This window comes from Vespa mandarinia, chromosome 2 (assembly GCF_050613455.1).
Source record: "Vespa mandarinia isolate Hongniang chromosome 2, ASM5061345v1, whole genome shotgun sequence".
NCBI classification, from domain to species: Eukaryota; Metazoa; Arthropoda; class Insecta; order Hymenoptera; family Vespidae; genus Vespa; species Vespa mandarinia.
In genome coordinates, this window is record NC_140811.1 from 15607496 (window position 1) to 15635000 (window position 27505).

Below are 27505 nucleotides of genomic sequence, written 5' to 3' on the forward strand. Positions count from 1 at the left end.
TCATTGAAGGGGAGTCACCTTTCTTATATCGCCCTACGAGAAAGGTCTATCGTAATCGATAAAAAACCGATCATCGTTCCTTTCAACAAGATCGACTCGTTCGTTTATGCATAGCTTCCGATTAGTTTTCTCTTTCACGATGCGAACGCGTTACAAAACTCAAATCTAACATCGAGTTTTAGTTGTATCAATCGCGGCTCGTGTATATATATATATATATATATATATATATATATATTTATTTATTTATTTGGTTTTTTCCTTTTTTTTTTCTTTCTTATAAAATCAAAAGTTCAAAAGAAAAGTGTGGAAAGTGGATAGAGTCCAGCTTTTCAAGTTGCAACTTGACGCTCTTTTTTACAGACTTCTCAGTCATCTCCGAAGTATCAGAGATATCGAGTTTTACTTCTAGCTGAATCTCGAACAACCACCCAACCTCCCTCAAACCCTTCCTGCGAATGTCCCACATGGATTTACGGAGGAAATTCGCACGAGGATTTTTTACCTCAAGCTACGATTCGATCTCACTTTATGGAAGTTCCTAGTGCGACCTTATCCTCGACGGTGTACTTAATAAACTAAATTCGAAGGGTCGAGGAGAATCTTACTCGTCGACACGGGAAGAACCGTGTTATTTCACGTATACAGATATACGCGTATATGCATGTATAAGGGAATAAAACGAGAAAACGAAAAAAGAAAAGGCATGTTTTTTTTTTTTTCTGTGGGTGGGACCAGAAAGAAGGCCCTAGAAGCCCGCCCTTATCCACCCCCTTGGAAACTACTCGTGTGTTTGGACTCCCTAGATACGGTACACGCATGTGAGGCCAGGAGCACACACTCGCCTTCACGTATTGATTCCATTCTCGTTCTGGGGACTTCCTCTCCCCCTTTGCATTCCGCTCCTTCTCCCCCACTCTCTCTCTCTCTCTCTCTCTCTCTCTCTCTCTCTTTCTCTCTCTTTCTGTCTCTGTCTCACTCCTGTTCTTCTAGCCTCTCTGCTTCCACGCCACCTTTCTTTCGTCTTTTCCATCTCTGTTGCTCTTCCGGATGGAACCAACCCCGTCGTTCGCTTCCAACCCTCCCATCCCTCGCCACATCCCGTGATCTGAATTCTTTCTATTTTCCGTACATCCCTCGTCGTACCACACCCTCCTGCCATCCAAAGACTCTCTTTCTCTCTCTCTCTCTCTCTCTCTCTCTCTCTCTCTCTCTTCTACCCTCTCGAGTTTTATTCCTTACTCGACATTGTTACCAACGTGCATCCCTCCCAATACTCTCCTCCAGCAATCCTTCGCTAGTAGTGAGACGAACGTTGCGCTAAGAGAGGATCCTCTTGATCGCGAAATGATATATGACGTCGCGCATTTCCCCGATATACATAAAAGAAGAAAATTTATGAGACGATCGAGCAGAGGCTTCTCACGGATTGCGCCAGATTAATTTGTAGATTAAGTTACCGTTCCTAGGCAGGTTGATAATCGAGAAAGACGGATGAAAAATAGTTTGATCGACATTTTCAATGAATTATCGTAAAATAGAAAAAGAAAAAGAAAAAGAAAAAGAAAAAGAAAAAGAAAAAGAAAAATAAATATAATAAAAATTACGTGTGATTTAAAGTACTTTTTGATCGATCAAAATAAACGGGAAATAAGGAAAATTGGAAAGGGCAATGAATTCGTTTAACAAGTGGTTGTAAGAACGGTGAGCGAGCAAAGAGAGAAAGAAAAATAGTGGAAGCAAGTGGTAACAAGGTGAGGCCTTTAAATCGAGATTAGAATCTCCCTCGTGCCGTCTCATTCTTCCTCCTTTTCGAGCTTTATCGTTCTTTCTCGCGAAGCAGCTGACGTAATTTAATTCCCTTGGAAGGGAAGCAGAGAGATGCGCTTACCACGACCTACCCTTACACATTAATTATAAAGGGGAATCTGCGTGTTCCATTTCTCTCTTTCTCTCTCTCTCTTTCTCTCTCTCTCATCTTCCTCTTGAAAAGTACTTTCTCTTTCTCTGTGTCTTCCCGACTGTAAATGTACTCTGGTTCTTCGTTCGTTCGAGTTTCACGCGACCTTGACTTCTTAAATGAGAGTTAGAAATGTAGAACAGATAAAAGCGAACATCAAAATCGTAAGGAAACATTTCTGAGAAATTTTGAAAAATAAATTTAATCGAGTATGAGAAAAAAGAAATGAAAGTCTTATCGTTCGTTTTCTATTCGTATAAAATGAAAGGTTATTTAGAATGCAAAAGCAAAAAATGAGAGAAAGAAAGAGAAACGTATTTCGGGATGCATCTACACTTCTTCCAGAATTCACGACAAAATTTCATTCTCTCGCGACGTACATCTCATCGCTCGAGCGATATCGAGAAACGCGCTCACCTGTCCGTGTGTACACCTGTGCGCGCGAGTCCGCACAAACAGACAAACACTCTGGTGGGTAGGAGCGCGTGGCCGATAAGGGTTTGCGCGCACGGTTCTCGAGACGAGGCTGGGACATATCTACGATATTGGATGTAGGAAGAGGAGGGTATACACGAGAGAAGTAGAGAGAGAGAGAGAGAGAGAGAAAGAGAGAGTATAGAGGGATGAAGGGAAAGAGGATGGTGGAGTCGAGGGGATCGCTGCGACGACCTGGAGAGGAACCGAAGGGTGGGTGGTTAAGGGTGGTTGTAGAGAGAAGAAGAAGAAGTGGAGGAGGAGGAGGAGGCCCGTGGATGTCGGGACGTCAGTGTCGGGAGTCCGGGATGCGAAGGAAGGAATACAAGTCCCACTCGCTCCCAGGGGGTGAGTAGAGTGGAATGAGTGAGTAGAATCGCGGAATAGGATGGAGTCTGAGGGTGCGCCGCTGAGGCAAAACTCGTACGCTCTCCTTCCATTTCTTCTCCTTCTCTTCTCCTCTTACTACCAACGCCCAAATCGCTTTCTATACGGAGCACGTATGTGTGACTCCCCTACCAACCTGTATTCGGCATCCAAAGTATAAATAAAACACAGAACGCCGCCGTTCCTATCGTTTGGCTAATGGGAACGAATGGAAGGGTTCGTTTCTTTTTAAATAAATCGCATCGAACCATACCGTATTCGATCGTTCCGATTAATTTCTCTCGTGAATCATTTAAGAAAAGAAACAGAAAAAAAGAAAAAAAGAAAAAAAAAAAAGGAAGAAATTAAATATCATCATTGATATTAGATTGATTACTATCGAATTTCTCTATTTGAAGAAAATCAAAATATCTACATGTGTCATTTATGTCGTTGATAGGTAGATACCACGAAGGACTTCGATTTTCTAAATTCGACTTTCAAACCCTCACAACCGACTCGACAGCCTTCTGCCAATAACGTCGGCTCAAGCTTCTACCCCCTCCCCCCCTTTCTATTACGTTACCTACCCTATCTTACTATTCTTACTATCCTATGCTTTTCCCTGCTCCTCCTACGCGTTCGCCCCTTTTCCTCTCTTCTCTGGCGACGGCGGCATTCGTCTCTCTGCCAAGTTCTTCTTCCGAGCTTGGCGGCTGCTGATGTGCCCTCGGGTTCGGCCCGACGGACAGGCAGACGTTTGAAATCTCGTATCGTCTCTCGTCGTATTCTCTTTCTTTTTATTTCTCTCTTTTTCTTTCTTTTTTCCTCTTTTTTTTTCTCTTTCTCTCGCTACATCTCCCTCTAACGCGCTAGCTCGTTCCATTCTACCCTCTATTTCCCTCCCTCTTTCTCTCTCTCTCTCTCTCTCTCTCTCTCTTTCTCTCTTTCTCTCTTTCTCTTTCTTGCACAGCTCCACGCTTATACTCGGTTGAAAGACGTCGACTCAGCTCCCTTGCCTCCCCCACCTTCCATTTCCATCTCCCATACCACCCTTTCGACTTTTTTCTCGCTGCGTGCGACGCGACGATTTCGATTCTACGATGACGCCTATCTGAGAATAAGACCGTTCTATAAATTCTTCCTTACCTCCCCATTCGCAATCCTTCGCATCCTTTAATCCGCGTCTAGAAATAAAGGAATCAATATATGTATGTATATTACCGCGTTAGAATATAAGTAGTCGCAGTGCGCACATTGTAGAACTTAGCGAGAGGCATCGGACGTTAAAGAGGAAGGTAAACCTTCTAACTAAGTCTGAAATACTCCGAAATGCTCCGCTGCTACGGCCGGGCTCTCTACGTGTCTTGCGAATCTTCGCTCCTAACTGAATTTTCCTCCTGAAATATTCACAACGCGTTGCTTCGCTCGTACATATCACTCCGGCTTCGCCATCTCGGAAAGAGCCCAATGTCTTTCCTTTCCGTTTCTTCCTCCCCGTTCGTTCTGTTTTATTTTTTTTTCTCTCTTTTCTTTTCTTTTCTATTCTTCTTCTTCTTCTTCTTCTTCCTCTTCCTCTTCCTCTTCTTTTTCTTTTTTTTTCTTTTCTTTTCTTTTTTTTTTTTTTCATCTTCTTCCTCCCCTTCGTCCCTTTAAACCCTTTCTCTGTTTCTCATTCTTCTACAAAAGACATATACGATTTCTATCAATTCAAATATCAGACCTTAATACGTCTGACCTGATTTGCATATATTCTCAAATGACAATCCCTTCCTTTTGAATACGAGATATTCTAACTATTTTCATTTAGTTTCGTAAAAGAAGATATCGTATATCCATTGCGATATACTTACATTGATCTTACGGAATAACAAATTTTAGTCCGATGATCGAAGAAAAGTAGGAAAAGACAGAAAAGCTTCACGAAGTATAAAAAGAGGATAGTAAGAGATAGTAATAGGGAATGAGGTATCTCATGGATGAGAAGATGAAGAATAAGAAGAAGGGAAAAGTAACGGTGAAAGAAGAGAGAAAAGAGAACGAACAGAAGTCGTAGTAGGGTCTGGGACAAAGGGGTTTGTATCGAAAGTCGGAATGCAAATGCGAGTAACATCGACACGGCATCTCCATTCGAACGGTTCCTAAATTTGTCCTGGCATTCTTCTTATCCCTCTTTCTTCGGTTTCACGATCACGACGCGCGCGCGCACACACATTGCTAGATATACACGAAGAAGGCTTGGTAAAGGAAAAGGAGAAGGGGAAAGAAGGAAAAAAAAAGTGTATTCATTGAAACGGAGCTATACCAAAGAGACATACACATGTATAAAAGAGAAAGAAGATGGAAAAAAGGATGGGAAGACCAATCAATAAGGTGTACAGGGTTTAGCATGACAATCAATAATCAAATAAGAGAAACGTCAGTCAGGTTAAATTCGAGCCTGTGTGAAATTATATATTATGTGTCTCTCTGTCCGTGTATCTATGTGTATGTATGTATGTACGATAAACGTCAATAATGTATATGCATATATATATATATATATATATATATATATATATATATATGTATATGCAAATCTGTATGCTTTCATGATAAAAATGTTCTTATTTATTAAATATACATTTTAAAATCATGTTTTAAAAATAAATATCATGATTACGTAGGATATATATTGTAAAAGGAAAGAATACAGAGAACGTTGTTCGCTATACTTACGCATCGTAAGTGGAGACGATGCGAATCCTGTGGGAAAAGACGTTTCGTAAAAATGACAGTGGAAGGATATGGACTCGTCGAGAGGATGGAAAAAGAGGTGAATGAGCAGAAGGGGTAGAAAATATACGGACAGAACGACACGATGATTGGGTGGGCGGAGAGCCTCTTCCATATTCCCATGAGCGACTTTTTCCTGTTCCGTCACTCACCCGATTGTTTGTATTCGATCAAAATTCTATTATTCCTAACGTGCGTGGGACGAGAAACCATCGTTGGAGCTCAGTGATCTCCTCTCGCGACTACGTAAGGCTTTTCCTGATCTCTCTCTCTCTCTCTCTCTCTCTCTCTCTCTCTCTCTCTCTCTCTTTCTCTCTCTATCCTTCTCTATTATTTTATCCGTGCTTACATTGTCGTGAAATATTTCGAAATACAATGATAGGTATACGAGAACGCGTAGTATGCGTGCGCGTATTTTCTCAAGGATAAAGGACGGCGAACGTACTTATTTTTTTTTTTTCACTTACTTACTTGATTTAGAAGGAAATGGGGAAAAAAAAAGAAAAAAAAAAAAAGAAAAATATGTCCGATAACGGACACGGTAAAGGAACCATGTTTGAAAGGGGATTGGTAGAAAGGCTAAGGGCAGTAGGTTCCCTCTCCCTCAAAATAAAATCCAAACCCTCGACGTATTCTCTCTACCCTCGTTTAACGTCTACAATGCCTTCACCATCACCGCAAAATTCTCAATGATCTTCGACGACGAAAGATCTATAAGGATTATAAGTTGCGCAAGTTCCATTCTCTCCCTGAGAAAAATCATCGTTTTCCAAATTATCGTTTCGAGCGTCTGAATCGTCGGCTCCTTATGAAATTACCATGAATACGAAAACTTCTGACGCTCAGGGCATAGCCCATGAGCGCAGCCTTTCGGAAAATCGACGATATGAAACACTGCCACTTTCCGCTTACGCCCGCGAGAAATGGGAATGGGGAAGAAAGAGCACGGCTTCTTGGCTTTGGCCTCCGCTAAAAATATTGAATTCACCCGACTGGAAGACCATAATTCTCCGAAAAATGCGTTCCATTTCGGTGCCGTTAACTGCGAAAAGGGATCGCGCTCGAACGAATATAATTAGCGATCCACCAACTCTCGTTCATCGTAATTCGTTTTTTTTTCTTTTTTTTTTTTTCTTTTTTTTACTTTTGAATCCATCTTGCTCATTCTTATTGCTCTATGGTAAAGTGAAAAATAACTGATGCAATTCGTTATTTTACAAAATAGATATTTATATATACAGTAATATAATTTTATTAAAAGTGAAAAATTATATATCGTTCAGAAAGATTTACATACTCTCTCTCTCTCTCTCTCTCTCTCTCTTTGTTTCTCTCTTTTTCTTCTAAATTCAAATAAAATTTTTATTTTAGTCATACCAAAGAAAATGAGACATTTGTCAAACAATTTTATACGAATTTAATCATAAAGAAAATGGAGTAAAAGAAAACGATGGATCCTATCATACATACGATATAAATTAGAAACTTAATACGATGGATCGAGTTAATAGAAATTTGAGTTAATACAAATTATTTACAAGCAATGCTGATTATCAATTGAAAAAATATCTTAAAATCCAATTACACGGATTTACAAGGTGAATCTTATACACATACGATATCGATACGAAGTATAATAATGTTTCTCTTGAGCGTTCCGATCTTGAGGATTTTAATATATCAATCTTCATTCAATGCGTTTGTATATTTTCAATCAATTACCAATACTTCTCTTGCGATCGACAACTAGTCGATTAATAAAAAATACGTATTAAAATATCAGTAAACTTTAATGTACGAATACTAGATGTAAGAAAACGCATGCAAAGGAGTTTGGTGTCGAGGGAAAAATTTCTTGGGAAACTAAAGTTTATCGTGAGATCGGTGCTATCTTGAAAGACGAGAAAGAGAAAAAGAAAGAGAGAGAGAGAGAGAGAGAGACAGAGAGAGACAGAGAGAGAAAGAGAGAGAGAGAGAGAGCGCGCGAGAGAGAGAAAGAGAGAGAAAAAGATAGAATGAGAGAGATGAGAAACGAGAACGAAAGGGGTGTTGCGGTGAAGAAGAAGGGGATGGGGATGGCGTGTTCCAAGGGTGATAGATTGCCTCCTCGCAAGGACGAGGCAAGCTCTCTTCCAACGGCAGAGGTGATCTCTCTCGAGAAAGCTCGAGCTTTCTCTCTGGGATCTGGTTTTGAAGAGGAACGAAGGAACGGTGGAACGAGCGTTCGTTCGCCGATGGAACGATAGAATGTATCATCGTATGATTTATTATCAGTGGCTGTCTTCGAGCGACCATCTCGCATCCGCAGCCAGTAGGAGCCCCACCACTATGCCACCCTTCGTCCTCTATCTCATCCCGATGCCATACTCACCCTTACCTTTTCTCCTCCGACGTTCCTCGGTCTTCTTATCTCCTTCGCGATGTGCGATGGTAAAGGCTTTCTCTTACCCTCTAACCGCAGATAATTCAAATAACGTTGACCTTTTAAAAATTAAACTTTACGTTCTAACAATTATTTTGTTTATTATTATTTAATTATTAATTTATTAAAAAAAAAAAAAAAAAAAAAAAAAAAAGAAAATATCAACCGGATATCTTTCGATTTACGAAACTTTAAATATAATCGACCTTGTAATCTATAGAAGCGATTTTATGTCTTGACGAAACGTTTACACCCTCATAGATAACAACCTCTTTAGCATGTATATACGAATAGTGTATACACGCGTTTAAACGCACCCCGAAAAAAAAAAAGAAAAAAGAAGAAAAGATAGCAGTCTCTGAATATTGATAATCTTTGTAGCAGAACCATGGCCTCTTTATCCACCCTTTTTCCTTCCTTTACAGTGAATCTATAGATGGCTGAATGTTCTCCCACCATCATCTCCGATCGTACCATCCTTCCATGGCATTTCTATTCCAAACCGATCTTTAAACTCGACCTGCTCGACGAGAGATAAGCCACCAAGGGGTATAAATGGCGAAGAATGTCTACGAAAAATGTTACTTCGACGATACTTACGCTTTACTCGTACTATCCTTTTCTCATGCTAAGTAGTTACGAACGCGTATATGGTCAGACGGTGAATGACAATGGACGAAATGAAATAATTTATTTTAATGATTACAACTTACTGATTCTACGTTACGTAAAATAAATGATGATATAAAAATGTAGGTAAACGTTAGGAAATAAAAGAGATTAATAAAAAGTTCGTAAAAGAAAAATTACGAAGGTGCTGCCATCGAGAGGTCCTTATCTCGCAAGCTCGTAAGAAACGTCGAAAGTTTGGCCGCCACTGCGATTTGGAATTTTTATGGGGTCGTTACGAACTCTCGCAATGATAGCAATGCCCTGGAATGGGTGCTGGTAGGAAGAAAAGGGCACACGCGTACGGACATCGAAGCGTAGCTCGCGCAAACGCGATAGCCGAATCTCGCGTCCTATACGCAAAGTAAAATGCGCTTGGGTAGTCGAATGGCGAGTGGAAAAAGTGCATTGGAGAACTTTTACGACACTCTCAGGGCGTTTATGTCGCGTGTAAATCTCGCTAATTCCGTTGGCTTTCGAGGAAGGTAACTCGAGTCGCGTACCTTCGTTCTTCTCCTGATCCTTGAACGCGATAAAAGTCTTTCAGAACTGTAACATCTTAAAACTTGTAAAATCTCTTAGGAGGACGATATAGTAATGTATAACTGTTTAATTCCTTTCTTAAATTTATATCAACGTTTCATTTTTAAAGAAATATATATATATATATATATGTCTTCAATGAAAAGATATCTCTTTACGTCAATTTCTAAAACTCTATCGTTGAATAAGAATTTTTCAGGAACGTACGTTTATATAAAGAACGTGCGTTTATATAAAGACAACTATTTTTGAAAATTTTTCCTTTCTCTTCGACGATCCTCCATTACCGGAACGATTCCCAAGCAACCGACGTATTCTTCCAAGTTTTCTCGAATCTGTCAAGTTCAGCCAAGGGCTGAATTGCATTTTCTTTCGTCCTCCCGCTTTAGCCGGAAGCATCTACAAGCGAACGAGGGCGCACGCGCTCACACACGTGCAAGATACGATTCGCATGTGCGAGTGGGTTACGCGTCGTCTATATGGAACGCGAAACGTTGCCTGCAGCAGCCACTGTATTTACTCATATCGCGAGTTTCTCGATAGTTGTTGTTTCCAAATAGCATTTCGTCAACGTCAGCCGCTTTCGCGGGAGTTTCTCTTCGCCTACCTTCTTTCGTTCTTCCTCTCTCCCTCTTCATCTCCTTCTCTCTCTCCCTCTCGCTCTCTCTTGCTATTTCCCTCTTCTCCGTAAAAAGCTTCGTAAGAAAGAAGAAATCCATTCTTCACGCGACGCCATCTCCCTCTCTGCCCATTTTCTCTTCTCTCGAGTCTTATTCAAACCAACTGCCGAACTATAATTTATTCGTTGAAATGTCGGAACTAGAAAGCCAATAATATACGAAACTAATGTTCCTTTCATAAGAATCCACGAGAAGATGAGTTTGTGTTTCAACGAGATCAAAATTCTCAAATAGGAGACCAGGAAAAGCTAACAAGAATAAGAAGGACGAGCTTTTTGTTAGGACGCCAAAAAGTTCTTGCCGTTGGATTTTATCTCTCTGAAAGAATGGAACGCAATAATTTTTCTTTTTGAAATGTATTTACCAGAACACAGGGAAGACTCCGACGCTAAGTAGACGAGAAAGGAGAAAACAAAGAGCAAGGAGTCTATCCGAAACACGCATCTCTCATACGTCGGATAGAAAATCAATACCGTCTCAGCGTCTCTGAACCCATTTGCTCCCGTACTGCTGCATACAGGTCTGCCAACGTAAAAAGATATTCGCCCAAACGAAATATATTTTCCGTCGGATAAAAGTCTCGAAGGATCTTGTACCTCGACTTGCCGTCTTTCACCTCAAATGGAACTTTTGCAACGTCTAAAAACGTCAATCAAATAAAGCTAACGATCGATAGAGGTTTGCCTTTGCTGAATAAATGAAATAAATTTTATCATCCAAAATTAAATACGTGAGTTATGTTAACGATCGATCTAAATATCCCATAATTACCATCTAGAGATATTTTAAAGAATATAAAAGAAATGAAAAAATGAGTGAATATTTTGCCCAACGATCACAACCCTAACTTCCTCGTAATCGCGGACAGGTGGTTGATTACGGTTCGCCGTGCGGAGGGTGCAAAAACGGGGGCGGCGGCTGATCCAGACGGTTATAGTGTTCAATAATTAAGTGGAACCTGTTGCGCTTCTCACCCCCTACCTTCACAAACTCCGGACTACTCCCGGCCAGTCACATTCTACGTACTTCGACCTTCGGCGGTAAAAGCACCACGTCGAAATTCATTATTCATGCCAATTAAAAGCCAACGACCTTTCTACGACTACGGAAGTTGCATAATTCTCGCATCTCGCAATTCTCGTTGATTTACGGGAAAAATACTTTCCCAACGAGCTTGATCTTCGATAATTTTACGCCAATTTCACATTGATCATTTCTTTCTTTCTTCTTTTTTCTTTTTTTTTTTTTTTTTTTTTTTTTTTACCAAGCGTACATTTTCAAGGGTACTGACTTTCATCGGCTTTTATGCTTTACGACTAGCAACTCCATTTAAATTGGCAAAATTCATTCGTGTATTTCTCGATTTTCAACGAGTTTGACCCTCTTCTCAACAGAGAGGCCCTTGCCTCGGTCGACATATACAAACAGTTAAGTATAAAGGAACTCCCGTATCCGCGTTCTTTATAAGTATGTCATTTTCCGACCCTTCCTCCTACTTTGCTCACATATTACGTAGTATTTCATGGATAGAGATTTCCTTTGGACTTTTACTCCTCTCTAATCTGTGTCCTTTCAGATATTTTCTCTTAAGTAAAGTCGATTGATTCTCAAGAACAATTTACCCTTATAATCTCGATTTTTTTTTCCATTCTATACACGTCATAGATCTTTATCAATTTGCAATATTAAAAATTCCTCCCTCTGCCGCCTTCCCACCTTCTACCTCCAACTACTTTGTCGTTTTTTTTTCTCTCAATGTTTTCCTTTCTATCATTGACTTTTATTGACTTACTTCTTATATTCTAACGTGAAAATAAAAATCTTCACATCTTGTACATTTAATAAATAATATCCATCGAACGACAACGCGATCATACTTTGCCGATGGTGACAAGGCTAGATATCGCATTGAAATCCCCAGTTTCCAATTTTCTCCGTGTAGAGAGAATGTGCATCCATAAATTGGAATATCTGAGAGGCTGGTAAGACATGTCGTTAATACTCGGCCGCCATTCGGGGATTCGCGTATCCGCAAAATTCCAGCGTTTCATTGACATCGACGTCCATAAAGTGCCAATAATAAGTGCATAATAACCGGCGCTTGATATCAAAAAGGAGGCCGCGGAGGGAAGCGAACGTAAAAAGGGATTCGCTCGGAGTAATATGATATGGGAGATCGGGATGCGGCAGGGGTGGAAGAGAGAGAGAGCTTGAGGGTGTGGGTGAAGTGGATGGAGGAAAGACGACGGTACACCGTGCGATACCGCGATGCTGAGAAGGGCTGATGGGAGGAAAGAGAGGGAGAGAGAGGTTGGAGGGGAGGGGAGGGGAGGGGATGAAGGTGGGTCTTCGAGGCAGAAGAGAAGCACACTGTATGTCGCAGTAATCTTTTACGGTCTATCTCGCATCACGCTGCCGCGCGAGCTAGCATTGCTGCCTGTACAGGTCGATTCAGAAATCTTTCGAAAAAAAAAATGTCGGCTTAATAATTTTCTCCGAGTCGTCGTAGAACAAGAGAGAGAAAAAAAAAGAAAAATGAAAAAAAGAAAGAAAAAGAATAGAAAAAAAATATTAAATGAGAAATAAGAAGCGTACAAAGGACATCTCTTTCCTTGGATGTATATATTTTTGATTTTCATCGATGTAAAAAGGAGGAGAAAAGTAGAGAAAAAAAAGAAAAAGAAATCAATGGATGATTTTTCTTGGCAACTTTCTCGATCTTTCATTTAACTAAGTTCGGAGGGTCGTAGAGACGATAAGAAACGATGATATCGTAAGCCTATACTCGAATATTATACGTTGAAACGACCGGTATGTGTACGTATTCTCGACTGAAAGGAGGACTCGAAAAGCTCCATCTCCAGCATGGGGCTCTCTTGGGATAAAGGATCAAGGTTCCTGGATGCGATGCACACGTATATCCTTATCTTATATCCCTGCCAACCAACCACCCACTATCTACTTCTCTACCCCGTACCTTCTAGCTCTCTTCTTCCTCGCCTACCCCTTCTTACCACCCCGCATCATTTCCAAGTTTCGTAAGATGGCGTGTCCTTTGGCGTGCCTGCCTAATATCAAGCATCATCGCTCATCCCTTATATACATATATCTTGTACGAGCTTTCTTAAGCACCAACCGAAAGACCCTGTCGTCTACCTTCTACCGAATTATCTGCCATTATACGACGCAAACGCTACCGAACGACCGTCGGAGGTACGCAGACATCGGAATTAATGCATTTCGAAATAACACCCGAATATTATTCCCTTATATACGATTGCTCGGTAAAAATATTCATTAGTTTTTCTCTTTCAGCGCTTGAAAAAGGAAAAATATTACCGAAAGTTTTTTGAAGAGAAAGAAAAAGAAAAAAAAAAAAGAATTATGTGTAAAAAATTTATTCTAACAGACAGGAAATAACAGAGTAGAAATGACAACAAATCCAACGAGTAACTCCATCTTTTTTTCTTCGACGAGTATACGACGCATCTATCATGGCGTCGAGACATCACCCCCTTTTTGCCCCCGTACGACGCACGCGTTCATACGGGGGACATACGGAACCGTGTATACGGAATATATCTGTGTCCCCTTTCATATATGTATTCGTATATCCACCTATATATCCAACTATAGGTGTATACGTGTACATATGTATATACATATATATATATATATATATATATATATGTATGTATGTACGTGCCTTCTCCCATCTTCTCTTGCCTCGCCTCTCCTTGGAAACGTAAAATTACTGGAAACGCAAAATCGATAGTCGCGATACGGGAGGCTCCTTCGATCCTTTTCCTACCTCCCGTATTATGCTCCTTTTCGCGCATTTTTTACGACCATCTATCGTTCGAACATCGAACATAACGTGTCCCGTTAGTACGACGAATATTGCGTTCCGCGTGAAGAACGATCAAATCGAATTTTACAATTGGTCGTCTATCGAATCCGAGTAGGCATCGTATATTCGAAAATAATGCATCAAAATTTTGCGAGAGTAAGATAGGAAATAAGTATAACAAAGATAAGTAAAATATGCTTGACTTTCTTATTTTCTACACACACACACATATATATATATATATACATAGATATATATATATTAAGCATGTATGTATATATGTATGTATGTGCGCGTATGCATGTACGCATGTGTGTATGTAGTATCATAGTAGTCGACACGTAAAAAAAGAGAGAGGAAAAGTGTTCTTCGTTACTTCGAACGTTAACTCCAAGCAAGTTCATTCAACGAGAGTGAAAGTTACTGCGAAGTACTTTGCGGAAAGTTCTTAAGGTGGGTCAGGTCTTTCCTCGCGGTACGATGTTATTTTAGAGGGACGTCGAGTGGTAATGGGCGAGGAACGGCGGGAGGAGAATGAGGACGCCTACGAATGAGACTGAGAGGGAGGATTATGTTAATTTATCGTCTCTGAGATCCTTGAAACTTTGACTAACACGATCAAAGAAAAAGCACTGTCTGTTCGTACTTCCTGTAAATTGATTATTCTTATATAACTTTGTCCAAGATTGTTAAATCCAATAGAGTATATTCTTAGAACCGCAATGTTTGTTGTTAATACTTAAACTTTAATTCGATTCTGTTCGCGTTTAATTATTAAGAGAAAAAAAAAAAAGAAAGAAATTAAATTAACTTAAATTAAAACTAAAAAAAAAAAAAAAAAAAAAAAAGAAAAAGAAAAAACGAAAATAAAACAAAAAATTTCTATTACGAAATAGCATTTTATGAAAAAGAAATATAATGCTACCAAAAATTCTTAAAAACGAATCAGCTTCGTGTCGCGTCTTCGGCTTACACACGATCGAGCTAAGATCTCGAAGGCATACATATTTCGCAGACACCATCCTGCTTATCTTTCGAAGCGTTTCCCTCGGGATCTTCTCTCTCCGCCATTCCATCATCTATACGCTCTCATGTATATACGTGGAAGGGGTACAAAAAAGAATCTATACAACGGTCTGCGTCTTTCGATTTTTCTCGAGCAAGACCGATCGTGATACGTGTCTGTCTAAACGAAAAAAACATTCTTTTCTTTTCTTTTCTTTTTTTCTTCTTCTTTTTTCTTTCTTCTTTTTCCTTTCTTCTTTTTCCTTTCTTCCAAAGAAAATGAATGTATTAAAATACGAACGTATTAAAAAAATGAACGCATTGAAAATCAACGTATTTTAATATAATTACTCAATGAATATTGAAATATTTTTCAAAGAATATAATGATGAAAGGAATATAAAAACAAAGAAAAGAAAAAAAGAAAGAAAAAAAAAAGAAAGGAAAACAAAGAAAAAACGAGAAAGAAAATATAAAGAAACGTTAACAAAACGATCGAACGACAAAAATTTTTTACGTGGAAGAAAAAGAGGTTTCAGTTTAAAGTGCATCGAAGCCTCGTTTCACGAGGAAAGTTATTCCAAGGCAAGTATACGAACGAAATAGAGATGCCTCTACTCTCCTCGCCTACACCCTCGGATAAAAATGTACCCTGAAAGAAGTGACAAAGTCTCGGCGTATTTCGCCAAACAATTTCGCAGCTAGACAGTGTGTCTTGGCGCTTTAAGCTAGGCTCTCTCTCTCTCTCTCTCTCTCTCTCTCTCTCTCTCTCTCTCTCTCTCTCTCTCTCTCTCTCTCGCAGTGTATTTCTAGTAGCATCCTTGGCCCTGTACAACCGTCGAGTAGTACTAAGTTACAGTAGAAGATCCACCGTTCTCCGGTTCTACCCTTTTCCTTCCTCCTATGAAACTTCTTGCCTCTACTGCATTCTCCTTCTATCCGTTCTCTCCTATTCGCGACGCATACAGTGGCTCAAGTAAAATAGCGAGATTATATTATTTCTAAGGTCGAGAAAAAGTCATCATATTTTACATGTTGGAACTATAACGATTTCTATGTGACCTCGTTCTCTTTTAAATTCTAATAGATAAAAATCTAACATCTATGTATTCTGACACCATGTATTCCAGTGAATGAATAGAAAAATCTTAGAGAAATTTGATGGGAAAATATTTGAGAAAAAAAAAATATATATATATATATATTTTTTTTTTCTTTTTTTTTTTTTTCTTAAACGAACGAGTTTAAAAGCGAGAAAGAGAAAAAAGATAGTGTCGAAAAGATCGTACCCGTGGGTGAGAATAAAGAGAAAGAGGTAGAGAGGGAAAAAGAAATGAAAAGAAAAGACAGGAGAAGAAAAGGAAAAAAAAAAGAAAAAGAAGAAATAAAAAGAAAAGGAAAGGGAAAGAAAGAATAGCGCAGGGTACCGCCGCACAGGGTGGAGAACAAGCGAGTTATATTCCAGAGTGTCGCATCCATGAGAAATCAACTATGGAGGAGATTTGCATGCGAGTCGAATATAAGCTTGCTGAATATCCTCAGGTATAAGTATTTCATATAAGAAGAGACCGCTGTATAGCCGTGCGTATAAGACACTCTTCTGTACCCTACGGCCCTTCCATTTTGCGAGAAGAAACGAAAGGGATAAAATCAACCACCCCCCCTCCGTCCAACTCCAGAGAGCTGCTCTTGGATTCCGGAAAGCGGTCTCTCTCTTTTTTCCCTCCCCCTCTCTGTTTCTCTCTCTCTCTCTCTTCTTTTCCTTTCTACCTTCTCTCACTTTCCTAGCTCAAACGCGAAAGGAGGAAATGGCGCTCTTCGTCGTCGTCGCCGTCGTCGTCGTCGTCGTCATCGTCGTCGTCGTCATCGTCGTCGTCGTCGTCGTCGTCGTCGTCGTCGTCGTCGTCGTCGTCGTCGTCGTCGTCGTCGCAGAAAGGCTTCGAAGTGAATAGCTCGCTAGACGTAGAAGGAGAGTATCACTACCAAATACGCTAATGTATCCACGTATATGTAGATAGGTATATGCTAGTATAGCTGCCATATAGGCGACGTTTTAAGAAATATATCGATATCCATGTCGCAACGGATCGTAGCTTTCCTAGTCTCTCTATATAAAACGTTATCGATTTTCGATAAGAATCTCGTCTCCATCATTATCACGAGACTTTCGGAAAAAAGCCCTTGCTTCTTTCGCGAACGAAGCTGTAACGAGTTATGTGAATGAATATATGTAAGGGTTACTGATATATACATGCATATATATATATGTTATATATTATATATTATATATATATATATATTATATTGTATATAATATATATATATATACTTTTTTTATTACGACTATGATATTATAAAAAGAAGGGAGAGAAGAAAATACTCGAATCTTCAAGAGTCGCCATCTCTTCACCGTCTCCTCCTTTCTTACCCTCTTTCGCGAAAAAAGGTGTGCTTCTGAGAAGACCGGTATGATATGCAAAAATATGTGATAAGAGTGGCTGTAGTATCTGTGTGCCGTGTTCGTAGATGTTGTCGAGTCTCGCGAGAGTGTGTACGCGGATATGGAAAAAGCAGTGGCAACCCTATCACAGTGGCAACCCCAAGGGGGCTCGCGGGAGAAGAAGAGAACGACCGACCAACCAAGACCCGAATATAGGATGCCAAGAATTTTCATATCTCGATGCCACCCTCAGAAAGTCGCAAGCTTTTCCTAGAAAATTTCTTGGTAGACGCTATACCGTAGAAGGAACGAAGAGTAAGGAAACATCGAATTGATCTTTATCCTGTTTACTTGATCTTTATCCTGTTTACATTAATTATATTATTCATTCGAGAAAAAAAAAATAATCGAAGAAAAGTATCGAGGTCTTGCAAATGAATCGAAACGAAAGTGTACGGGAAAAAAAGATATAAAGAACAATCTTGTGAATCTGGTATGAGTGTAATGAATCATGGAAAGAAAAGGGAGAGTTTACCGCGTTAAATGTACCGAAAAATCGTGGCTACGTCCAAACGTGCTCGAAAAGTCGATAAAAATTAAAATTTCTAAACCATAGGTCACTGTCCAATATTTATGTATGTACATTCGAAAATATCGAGATGTCATTGAACGTAAATTTACGTGAAAGTCTTTGAAATCCTCTCTCGATCCTTCTTCGTTTCCTCCTCGATGCAGGCACACCTCCCGTAGAAAACGTAAACGGCATCGACACTGGAAACTGCCATCCTACGTACCGTCGTCAACATCGACCTCCCCTTTCACCCACCACCACCATCACCACCACTCTTCCGTTGGATAAAGGTGTTAGGGGTGCAGGCTGCGACTGACAGCTACATTTATACGTTTCGCGGATTTTCCATATCGAGATTCGTCGAGTGCACACGGGGTCGGGCTTAACGGCGTGGCACTGCAAATAACGTCGGGAGGATTTGTATCTGTCAGAAGTTGCGGAGCTGGTTACTACGTGCCTCGGTGCTGCCTGCGGATTCAAAAATCCTCCTCCCGCGACGACGTGTACGTGAAAATTCCATGGATTCTGATGCCACCCTTCGATCGCGAGTCTCCGCGAAACATCTCACTCGTTACATTTTGCATCCGAGCCGACGAATTGGATTTTGCGAAGCAACCTCAACGTCTTCCGTCTTTCATCCATCTTATTTTCTCCATGATTTCATCGCATCGAATCGAAAAAAACATTAAATACGTATGGTATATTACTTTTTTCATTAAGTATTTCAGGATCACTATAAAGATTCAACGATGTAAATTATTTCTTTATGAACTTATCTTATTCCCTTTTGTCTAATTCTCCTCTTGTTTACATAAATCTGTCCTTAATTATACTCCGTAGGATGATAGTAAACACTCTGTCGTACCGCGTTAATGCTTTTAGTTATTCCCACGCCTGTACCTCTCTCATCCTGTCCTACAAGGAACTAAACCTTTCAATTTCTATACCGAGATCTCGAAGCCGTAGGATCGTGTAACCCCTTCCTCCGAGTTCATACCTGAACGATGAACAACTCCCGATTGGCTGCATCGAGATTCAAAAGCTTCTCTTTCGAGGGGAATCACGATTAATACTCCCCTATGGAGCGACTGTTAATTAATTTAAAAATTATAATAATAATAATAATAATAATAATAATAATAATAATAATAATAATAATAATAATAATTTCGATCAATTTGAGATCTAAAAATATTCTTTCTATTCTCTCACGAGATACAACGTTTGTTTCTATTATTTATATCATTCATAAGTCTTAAATAATAAGCCTATCGATTAAATCTAATTCACCGTATACTCTTTTTTTTCTTACAATGAATATTATAATCATACAAAAAGATAAGAAAATCATCATGTTAAATGGAATACGAAATCATTAAATTATAACCCGTTTGAAAGATTTCGATGCAAGTATCGAGTTTACTATACGGTTTGTCCTTTTAACTTTTCGATCTTGTTGAACGAGACTAAATATATTTGCAAATATGTACAAATATCCCTAGCGATACCCTTTTCCTCTCTTTCGTGCAAACCTCCGTCGAGTCAGTAGCATCCCTCTCACGTGTTTTCTACTCCTGCCATCCTCCGGTCGATCCTCCGGGCCTCGAACGAATAATCAGGTAGGTGTGTAGCAAAACCATTCTTCTTCCATCCTCTTTTCTATCAATCTATCTATCTCCTTCCCTCTTGCTAGCTCGTTCCGTCCTCATACAGAGTATATGTAAATCATGGCAAGCGTGTCCATACATAGTAGCGTGGATCAACGTGTCTCTCTCTTTCTCCTTCTCTCCCTCCCTCTCTCTCTCTCTCTCTCTCTCTCGTGTGCGCGCGCGCACGTTTATCTTTCTCCATGCGTGTGCGTATACGTCTGTTTGTCTCTCTACGTGTACTACGTGTACGCGTACACATCACGAGGTATATTTGCATGACAATATTATTCCACTCCGAGCGTACGCGGATTGGTTACTCTTTTTCCCTACGTTCTATACTACAGCATGATCCAAATGGTAGATCCTTCGGATCTTGCAGTTGAAGAATATATTTTTCTAGGATATTTATATATGTTATCAAAAAAGAGAAAAGAAAAAGAAAAGAAAAGAAGAAAAGGAAAAAAAGAAATAAATAAATAAAAATCTACGGAAATAGGATACTTCGAAAAAAAAAAAAAAAGAAATGAAATTGCCTACCTCTCCCATGGTATACAAGGTAGACGTTGGCTGGTTGAAAAAGAAAAAAAAGAAAAAAAGAAAAAAAAAAAAAAAAGAAAGAATGAAAAAAGGGTTCGTTTGGGTTGTTCGTTTCCCCTATCTATCCTTCTGTCAGTCCCTCCTCTAAAACGTCGCGATCCGAGGCCGTGTCGCGAGCTTTTGAAAAGATCTGTAGAAGCCAGGTCCGTATGCAAATTGGCCGATATTGTCGTGCGTTACGTGGCACCGCCGATATAGGTACATACATACACGTACGAGTACGAGAGCGACTGCGCTCGCGTACTCGCAGGTATATATCGCGAGTAAAAGGGTAGAAGGAGGAAGGGATATATCGAGAAAAAGAGAAAGAGAGACAGAGAGAGACAGAGACAGAGACAGAGAGAGACGTAGGGTACAAGAACAGAAAAATAGCTAGCGAGTGTGAGAGAGGGAAAGAGAGGAAAAGAGAGAAAGAGAGAGAAAGAGAGAGAGAGAGAGAGAGTCGATTCAACCGATGCAAATTCGCAAACTAAAACGGAGTGCATAAAGCCGAAAGCTCAGCCGGCTCGAGGCATGATTTGCATAAGTGTCCTGGCAGCTGCGAGCGCTTGCCACCGCGAACACGTGCCTCTGCGTCCGATTAAAGGACTTGCGACCCTCTACTTCCTACTTCCGAATGTTCTACATCTACGCTATCCAGGAATTCGATCGACTTTCCGGCCACCTCCGACCATTACGACTTTTCCTCTATTCCATCTGTTACTTTTCATATAAAATTCTTCGAAATTATCGAGAGAGAGAAAGAGAGAGAGAGAGAGAGAGAGAGAGAGAGAGAATAAGAGATTAGAATAAATAGATGGGTTTGAAGTGCTATAAGAAAAGTGTTCTTTTTCTATATTTGAAAGAAAGAAAAAATAGATAGAAAGATGTATTTGGAAGCAGACAAGAGAAAAAGAATGATGAAGAAAGAAAGAGAGAAAGAGAGATAGAGAGAGAGAGAGAGAGAGAGAGAGAAAACACTTCGAGAAATTTTTCGATTCGATTGCAGCTGTCGCGCGTCGTCATTCTCGACGTAGAAGACGACGGAGAAGACGACGACGACGACGACGACGACGACAACGAGGACGACTGCAAGGAGCCCTGTGCGCCACGGGAATAAGATATGGAAATTTTCAATTCGGGCAAAATTTAAGAATTTACCCCGGCCGCCCGCGCGTACGGCTGGCGTGTAGTAGGGTGCAGGATATGTATTATGCGGGGAGGGGCGCATTTCCAAGGAAGAAAAAGAAGAAGAGGTGGAAGAGAAGGAAGGAGGGAGTATGTGTGTGACGTGTGTGGCGGCCATTACGAAGAGCCGGGGGTGGTTGCCAGGCAACGCCTTTCAACCCCCACATACTCACACCACCCTCGACCAACCCCAAAACCCTGTGCGAATTCCCCACCCCCCCTTCCTGCTGCTTCTCTTCTCTTCTCTTCTCTTCCATCTTTTTCTATCCTTTTCGAACACTCTCTCTTTCTTACCTTTTTCTCCCTGTTCTATCCATTTTTTCGCTTTTTCGGTTTACTATAACACGAACGTTGCCTACGATGATTCGTTTTTCGATAACTCTTATTGGCGATATTAATTCGATAGATATCGTCTTTCTAATATAATGCATGTATTTATATATGAAATTAATTAGATAGATACTTTTGCATACATGTAGTTCTAATTATTAATAGTTTTTTAACTCTTCTTATATATATATATATATATATATATATATATATATATATATATATATATTTCTCTTTCTCTCTGTTTCTTATATAATGTCTAAAGGTATATCGTACAGAGTGTCCGATAAATTTCAAACTCAAGGAGCTTTTATACTTACTCTTTTTTCATGTTATCGACCTCAGCGCAATAAAATCCTGTAATAACTATGTCCGTCAAGGAGCTTAAGCCCTTCTATATTCACAGTTATCAAGAGAAGCTTGGAAATTTAAATTACCATTATATCTTTGTCCGAGGATGTTTAGCAACGACGATTTAGTAACATAATTAAAGTCTCATAGAAAATATAGTTCGATGACGTAAAATGTTAATATATAACATTTTTATACTTTCATATGAATGATAAACGTAAGAGAAATATTTTTAAACGATCGAATTCCTATTTCGAGGATGTATCGATGTTGTGAAAGAGAGAAAGAAAATTTCGAATCGGATTCGTGCTCGTTGACGTTCGAATAAAATCGTCGAAAATGGGATCCTCCGTTAGCTTTCACCTTCTAATGCGCATCGAAACGGTTCTGCACATTCGCTGCCTTAAATTGGGTGTAACATTCGGTTGTTGACTCCGGTTGCGCACACACACTTGCATATATATATATATATATATATATATATATATATATATATATATGTACAAACGCATCGAAAGGACGAACGATGCGAACAAGAAGAGGTACGTATCGATGATGGGTCGATAAACATCAAAGTATTGTGCAATCAACCGCCTATTTGGTGTCATTGTACCTACCTACATTTCAGTAGGTAGCAAGCTTTCTCTGTCTCTCTCTCTCTCTCTCTCTCTCTCTCTCTCTCTCTCTCTCTCTCTTTCTCTCTTACTCTCTCTCATTCTCATCCTCTTTTCCATGCGCTATTGTGTTTGTTCCTTTCCCGAAGAGAGGGTTTCACCCAGGAACGATGCTTCAGATTTTGCTACCTGAGTGTACTGGAGCAGGAGATAACCACGTTTCGAGATCGCTTTGAAAACGGACACGAATTCTCTTGTGAACCTGCCCTCTAATCGCATCACTAAAACGGACACGATATACAATACGGATACTGTTCTTCCTTTGTCATTTAACAGATTTCACAGAGTTCAATTGTTTACAAACTAAGTTTTTCAAAATCCGAGTTATAAGTTAGCACAACAACGTTTAAGAAATTAACAGAAAATCTCTTTGTAAAGAAAAAAAAAAAAAAAAGAAAAAAAAGGAAAAAAGAAAAAGTACATTGACCTACGACTCGATTACCTGCCATTTTGCCACTGGTATAAACATTTTTACTGCGATTCTATATTGGGATAACCCTCGGGATCTTTCACATGGGTCTCAAAAGTTACACTGTCCTTTAATGCACCATTATATTGGTTTCCGATTATTAATGGTGCTGTCTCTGAAAACTTGGTCCTACCCTTCCTATACGAAACATGCTCTCTCTTTCAATCCGTCAAATCTCCACCTCGGCAGACTCTAATCCTAACCTCTTTTTATCCACTAATGATGCTTTTTATTATCGATCTTTGTTGATGTACCAAAAGAAAAATGTTCAAAGACCATAGTGGTATAATCCGTATATCCTAAAATTATTATTATCGATCTCACCAATAAGCCGATTTAATTCAGATTAAATTAAAAGAATTTAATTAATTTTTCTATTCTAAGGTAGACAATACATTTAGTTCGATAAATAATTCGTCGAGTTCACGATTCAGGTAGTCTTACGTGGTTGGTCGTTTTTAGATTTCGATCCACACAGTGGATGGATATTTAATAACGAGTCGGTACGAATGGATATACTTTTGTCGCTCCCGTATATATATACACACACACACATATATATATATATATATATATATATATATATATATATTTCAGTGAGTCGAAGGCTGCAGTACGGCTGTATTTCGCGAGGAGATATTTCCAATTTGTCTTCCTGCAGAAAGTGTTGCACCGTCACTGAAACCGGCAAGGAGCGCGAGCGAGTGAACGAACGAAGGAAGAAAAAAGGATGGAGAAATAGAGAGAGAGAGAGAGAGAGAGAGAGAGAAAGAGAGAGAGAGAGAGAAAGAGAGAGAGAGGAGGAAGCATGCTCGAGTAATGGTGGAAAATCCGCCGACTGAATTGAAGCTAGACGTCGTGAAATTGAACAACGTACGTAATACATATATTCGGAAGAGTGACGCACACGTGTGAGAACTCTAGCTTTTATGTGCACATAAGTGTGTGACTTTTACATGTTCTTACCAATACACGTATGGATATATGAATATATGAATACATACACACACGAATACGTATATATATATATATATATATATATATATATATATATATATACATTTTAATAATAATCCGTAGTATCCACGTATCCTATCCATTTCGTTTTTAGAAAGGAAATAGGCGAACTTGTATGATTGCATAGAAAGATTTCTCATGAGATCGTTAAGCATTGGATTATTATTGATAACATATACCATATAGACTCAATTTTACATTTTCTTTTACTTGTATATATCCATCCTATATATGAAAACATAGTATAATTTTATTTTTTACAAAACTAAATACTTATCGTTGAATAATTATATGTATATTAATTTTGTCTCGAGTCAAGATATTATGATTGAAAAATTTTGTCGTATAAATTTACGGATTGCAAGCTATAAGTTATAAAATTAGACGAATTACTCGTTAAAGCTTTAACTTGAGGCCTTTTAGCACGAGTTTATTTTCTGATTCGACAGTTGCTTTTTATCCTTTATCAAACACTCGAAAGTGGTCGTATCATCGTCTTAGTTAAACAAACAAACGTTTCCTCCCATACCGTATTGTATGTGAGAGAAAAGGGGCTACACTTATCGCGTTAAATATTTGCACCACTTCAAACATCAGGTAGCAGCAACTAGCTTCTCTTTGCCCTAACGAACAGTTCTGGCTCTTTGTAAGATCGAACCTTTCGAAGATACACCTTTCGCTCGATTTGACCCTTTCCCAAACGTATGTCGGAACATAAGAGCGACATTTTTTTCATGTTGATCGTTGAAATTTATTACGGCCCTAAGCACGCGCGTCACGCGTTTCGAACGTTTTAAAATAACGCTTCTCACGTATAAAAGGAAAAAAAAAATCTACGAGCAAAGTCCCGATAAAATGCATACGATTACGTCGAGAGCGTATTCAATGCGCTTACGTAAGAAAGGGTTGAATTCGAGGTATAAATCAAAAATCTACCCTCCTATAAGCGTTCTTAATCGAGCGTACAACTTTTCTCTTATACGGCAATATCGAGTTTTAACGGTCGACTTGCGAATTGCATTTTATAAAATTTTACGAATAAATATTAAAAATAAAATGAAAATTTTTTAATACTTATCTTCGTAAGAAATCTATATGTGTGTAATCTTTTTAAATCTTAACGAAATGTCTTTAAATTTATCTTTATTTCTTTTCTTTTTTTTCAAATTTTCTGATATTACATTTAATAAATATATATATATATATATATATGTGTGTGTGTGTGTGTGTGTGTGTAGATCGTACAAGTGATAGTAGGAATTTTAAAGCACATAGCGTTAAGAGAAACTCTCGTAATCAACTATCGCCTTTAAAGACGACATAAAGTACTCGGCACATGTGGGTAGTAGTACGTTGCCCAATGAAAACGACACCCTTAATAACCGCGGGTAACCGATGGCTAAAAGCGAGCAGAGAGGGCGGCTAAAGCAACTTGTTGCATAATAACGCTGAAGCAAAAGATAGGACCGACTTAGTAGTCCCGCGTGATCCGTTGCGCTTGCGCCTCGAGCGTCGCCGTTAATCCAACCGTTTCACGGAAATTGCGATCACTAATCGACGTGGCTCAGATTATTAAAACAGAACTTTGGAACATTTGAATGAATTGCCCGTATTATTTTTTAATATTATTATTTTTTTTCTTTTTTTTTTTTTATTGTTACTTTAATTGAACGTAAAATTCTAAAATTAGGCGTGCGATTAATAAAATAAAGAGTTAAACGACTCTTCCTCCCCCAAAAAAAAAAGAAAAAGATAGAGAGAGAAAGAAAAAAGGAATAAAAATAATATTAAAAAAAAAAAAAAAAAAAAAAAAAAAAAAAAAAAAAAAAAAAGGAAAAAAGAATATTTCCTTTATCTTTTTCTACTTGTCGTCCTGAATGAGACGTGTGGATGGACGTGTTGTTGGCTTTATCCCACAGGATGGGAAAAGGAAGGAAAGAAAAGAAAAGAAAAAAAAGAATGAAGACGTAAAGCAAAGCAGAACGGAAGAGAATAAGGGAAAAGGAAAGGACGTGGCATGCGATTAGCGTTTGATACCGCGTGCCAACGTCCTGAGGGTCCTGGAGTAGGAGCAGACAAGCAGACAGACGTATAATTTCAGGGATAAGATCTAAAACATTACCTCGACCTGGCACAGACGGAAACCGAAAATACCGGGCAAAAGGGGTTCTTCGTGGCGCCATGTGTGGAACAGGCTGCCAAGTAAAACGCTTACTTACGAAAAAAGCCTTCTCAATTTGATGTTCTTTGACTCAAGTGTTTCGCTATCATATGTATTAGTTCTAACCATTTTTCTTTTTTTTTTTTTTTGATCCTCGCTGGATTTCAATATCTGCGTCATCGAATGAGATATTTTTATCTTTTATTTGACTTTTTTCGATAACATTTTTGGTTACACCGTATCTTTGTCATGGAACTCTCTCTCTCTCTCTCTCTCTCTCTCTCTCTATATATATATATATATATATATATATATATATCTATCTTTCTCTCTCATGATGGTACGCGTGTGCTATGGAAAGTGGATAAAAAAGAAAAGAAAGGAAGTCCATGCAAAGAACGATCTATCGGCGGGTCATTAAACACAGATAGGGTCAACCCACTGCATATGTCGTGCCCCTGTATGTCTCTCCAAGCTGGAGTTAGTTAGCGTGTATGCAAAGCCGCGCCAGCCAGGTAGAGACTCGCCCTGATTATTTATGTGAGGATCTCGCGTTAGACACCCTTTTTTACCAGCCCCTTCTTTTATCGTCTATCTTTCTCTCTCTCTCTCTCTCTCTCTTTTTCTCTCGCTCTCTCTTTCTCTTTCTCGCGCTCTTGTCCAATCTACGAAGAGAAAGAGGGATAGAGAAACATCGGGGCATACCAACGGCTCTTCCACACGCTTTTTATAGATACTAAAAAATATTATAATCTATGCTTCGCTGGAAGAGAAAAATATAATTCATTATTCGAGCGGATATACAAAGAAAGCGACAACGGGGTGCCTCGTAGGGTGAATCCCGCCCGCCCGCCCTCCACCCCGTGGCCCGACCAAAAGGTACGGGCAAACGGAGAAGGGAACCTTCGATAGATATTTGAACGGTCTAAGGATCAGGAAAACTTTCTCGATGGAGATACTATATTTCATCTTAACCCTTTTCTTCGACGTTAAGCGTGAGACCTTTGAAGAAGCAACTTGCGTATCTTTTTTTTTTCCTCTTATTGTTTGTTTCCGTTAAATAAATCCTTAACAATATCACGCATAAATTATATTACACACACAAACATATATATATTATGTGTATTAGTATTGCTACATATGTATTTTTTAAATATATTTAAATAATCTCTCATAGTTTTACTAATTGGACTTCCAACGAGATTCAATTACACATGCAAAGTACGTGGAGCTTTTCTCGAAAGGATGGAGGGGAAGGGCTGAAGGTTGATGTAGACCGAGTAAAAGGAGAAAGAGAGGGGAGAAAGAGAGTAAGTAAGTGAGAGAGAAAGAGGG

The 27505-nt window shown here is 39.2% G+C and overlaps 1 protein-coding gene across 3 annotated transcripts in view; it reads left to right on the forward strand.

Moving 5' to 3' along the window:
• The window catches only part of MESR6 (misexpression suppressor of ras 6), a 450575-nt gene that overhangs the window by 391830 nt on the left and 31240 nt on the right, over nt 1-27505 (forward strand). The window contains exon 7 of one of the 3 annotated variants that reach the window (XM_085655244.1): nt 17271-17415. The exons of the other annotated variants lie outside the window; for them this stretch is intronic. Within the exon in view, the coding sequence (XP_085511370.1) occupies nt 17271-17400 (130 nt within the window). The 3' untranslated portion in view covers nt 17401-17415. Of the gene's footprint in view, nt 1-17270; nt 17416-27505 lie in introns of those variants that run through there. 3 annotated transcript variants of the gene reach the window in all.